This window comes from Phlebotomus argentipes, unplaced genomic scaffold, assembly GCF_947086385.1.
Source record: "Phlebotomus argentipes unplaced genomic scaffold, Phlebotomus argentipes genome assembly contig_5, whole genome shotgun sequence".
Taxonomy (NCBI): Eukaryota; Metazoa; Arthropoda; class Insecta; order Diptera; family Psychodidae; genus Phlebotomus; species Phlebotomus argentipes.
Window position 1 is genome coordinate 10867671 of NW_026776165.1, and position 3186 is coordinate 10870856.

General features: G+C 42.4%; 2 protein-coding genes across 2 annotated transcripts; both read left to right on the forward strand.

Annotated features, from left to right (window-relative positions):
* Window positions 1-993: 993 nt before the first annotated feature.
* On the forward strand, window positions 994-2010 carry LOC132266081 (uncharacterized). The gene is made up of 3 exons (XM_059766918.1): window positions 994-1070; window positions 1131-1529; window positions 1592-2010. Exons 1-3 carry the CDS (start codon window positions 1017-1019, stop codon window positions 1901-1903), a joined length of 765 nt encoding a protein of 254 aa, XP_059622901.1. The 5' UTR covers window positions 994-1016; the 3' UTR covers window positions 1904-2010.
* Window positions 2011-2048: 38 nt separating this feature from the next.
* Window positions 2049-2921, forward strand: LOC132255566 (uncharacterized). Its single transcript, XM_059751655.1, has 2 exons — window positions 2049-2498; window positions 2561-2921. Exons 1-2 carry the CDS (start codon window positions 2049-2051, stop codon window positions 2867-2869), a joined length of 759 nt encoding a protein of 252 aa, XP_059607638.1. The 3' UTR covers window positions 2870-2921.
* The last annotated feature ends 265 nt before the right edge of the window (window positions 2922-3186 follow it).

Consider the following 3186-nt stretch of genomic DNA (forward strand, 5'->3'; position numbering starts at 1 on the left):
TCCCTATCGCCCCTCATGCAAGGTTTATTCAGGCGAATGGGAACGTCTTTGTCTTGCAATCCTTGCAACATTTGTGCCGTCATTCGGCCTCGCGCTCTGTTATTTGTCTACTTGGCAAGACTTTAAGATGCCAAGGAGCTTAGAGATTCAGCGGAATTGTGGAAGAACTACAAAGACTTGTCTGCACTTTAAATCAAGGGAGAATGCAAAGATGAATTATTCGAGCTCATGTCATTCAATGTTCTTTAAAGTTTGGCATTTTGTAGAACATTAAAAGAGCTTTAAGAAAAATACACATTTGTCAGAGCGCCTAACTTTCTAACTACCCGCAAAATACAGTTGAAAAATTCCAGAGCAATCTTGTGCGATGTTTGGATTTCTCCAAGGTAATCAATAAAAGAACTTTCCAACTCAAAATTGTCCCGCATGATGAGATTAACTTTTCACCGTCTGGATGTCAGGGGGTTGAAAGTGCAGAAATCCACCCTCTCGCGTGTTGAGTGTGTCACTTGGCCGTGCGAACAGACTGAATTGCACCAGGTCGCAAAGTGGGTGTCGATACGGGAATCCGTGGCTGGAAAGCTGCAGCACCGCACTTTCCTATCTCTGGAAGCCCATAAATGTGATGCCATCGAGGAAGCTAATAAATGCAGGCCAACTCGAGGGCGGACGAGCGAGTGGAGCACAGGCTAATATCACATGGGAACCTCTTTAAGTATTTGTTTATGAAGCAATATCAAAACATGACTGCACGAGTGTTGCAAACTTTGCAGATATTCTCGAAGGGCTCCCGAGTGGGTGTTCATGATGTGCAATTGAGCTGATACACAGTGAATGTGGCGCGCAAACGTCGATATAATGCCAATTTCCTCAGCTTGAGAGGTGAAAAATTGCACGGAACAGCAAATTAATATTGCTTTAAGTGCAAACACTTGTGGAAACAGTAAATTCTTTGTCATCACACTACATAAAATATTCAGATTCACAATTTCCACAATTAGTCTCTTCGAACAGCAATGAAGAATTTAATAAGAATCATCGTTGCAGTGATTAGCTTTCTAGGACTCGCAGTGAGTCTAAGTGAAACTGAGTAAGTTTATGGATCTTCATGTAGTTTGTTGTCTTTTTAGCACTCACTGCAATTCCCTCGGAACGCCGATCAAACCAGATGGGCTCTTAAATCTTGTCTCAGAGAAGCCAGACCGCCAAGGAGTTTAGGGGCGAAATGGAGAGAGTTAACCCTACCCAAGAATGAGCGAACTTTCTGCTTTGTCCAGTGTCTATGGACATACTTGGGAATCTTCGATGAAAAGACAAGAAGATTCAATACAAGCGCCATCGAAACCCAATTCATAAGCCGAGGGTCGCTTTCTCCTAAAAGTCTTCACACGCTTAAAGGTCAAGTGAAGGGTAAGACGTGCAAGGAAGTCTACAAATTCTCCATAGACTTCCTGAAGAAGTACAAGTCGGAATTCAGACACGTTTTCTATCTCACTGATCAGACATCCTTGACTTGGTACAGTCAAAATGTAAGATTAAGACAGACATACATAAAATCTAGCTATGAAACTAACTAAGTTCTTGCTTCCAGAGGGGAAAAGTGAAGGGAAGAGGTGAGAAAGCTTCAAGCTTTTGCCAGAAGGAAAGCAATGAGTGTGAAAGGCTTCATTGCAGATTTTACTACTATCGCCTAGTCGATGAGGATTATAAGATTATTTTCTTCCAAAAGATCATGATTTATGGTATTTCGAATAGGCAATTCAATCAATGCAGAGAAGAAGCTGACAAGAAGACTGGTTGTAACGTCGCCAAAACCTTCAAGGAATGTCTAGAGAAAATTGACAACGAGAAAGTGCAGAATGCAATGGAAGCTTGGGACTATGTGTCTCAACGTTACGCCTAAAGACGAAAGCTTTACCCAGAGTACGATCACTTGTGCAAACAAGAGTTTTAAATGGTTGAAAGCTGTGCAAAGCAAGTGTTATTATGAAATACACTGTATAAAAGACTGATGTTTGTATATAGAATTGATTAGTCTCGAATCTGCAATGCTTAGTTTTGTGAGAATTGTTGTTCTTGTGACTTGTTTTCTTACAGTTGCACATTCTTTCGACTTCCCTAGAAATGCCGACCAAACACTGTGGGCTCTGAATACGTGCATAAAGGAGTCGAAAGCTTCTTCTAAGACCGCCGATTTGTGGAAGGATCTAAACTTTGAAAAAAGTGAGGAAACTTACTGCTTTGTCCAGTGCTTGTGGACTTACTTAGGCGTTTACGATGAAAAGACAAAGATATTCAATGCTGATGCCGTCAAAATTCAGTTCCAAAAGCGTGGCGTTTCGATTCCGAAGGGTCTGGATAAGCTAAAGGTCATAACACGAGGGACTTGCAAAGATATTTTTGACCTTACAAAGGACTTTCTCAAGGCCAACAAGAAAGAACTCAAGTTCATCTTCTACTGGACTCCAGAAACGCAGAAGGATTGGTTCGATAAGAACGTGAGTTTCAAATCAAATCACCAATTTATTGGATGTTGAAGAGAATTTTATGGCTTTTGCAGAAGGGAAAAGTGAAGAATGTGAACCAGAAAGCTTCGGACTTTTGCAAGAACGAAGAGGACTTGTGTCGATTGAACTGCAGATTCTACTACTATCGCCTGGTTGATGAGGATCTGCGCGTGGTGTTCTTCACCAAACCCAGGATCAATGGTATTTCCGATGCACAGATTAACAAGTGCCGATTGGAAGCTAATCAGACGACTGGTTGTGCTGTTGCGAAGGTCCTTAAGCAGTGCCTGGACAAGATTGACGCTGAGAAGGTGGAAAAGGCGCTGCAAATGTGGGATGAAACATCCAAAACTTATGCTTAAACCTTCCTTGAACACAATGTATGGATGAAATGACTATTAAATCGCACACAAAAGGGCGAAAAGGATCAGTGTTGAGAGCTTTCAGACGCGCTGATGAGCGTGACTGAAAAGTTGCCCGTAATCTGCGTATCATTAAGATAAGCTCCGTCGTTTGGGGCGACGGAAGGTTGCGAAAGGGTGACACCTCATGTCATTATCCGTCATCATCATCGCTCGTCCCAAGACGGCCTCAACCGACGGGAAATTGACGAGGATGGCCAATCTTAGGCGGGGGTGGCAATTAAAATAGAGCCGCCCTTGAGCAAAATGTTTGCTAA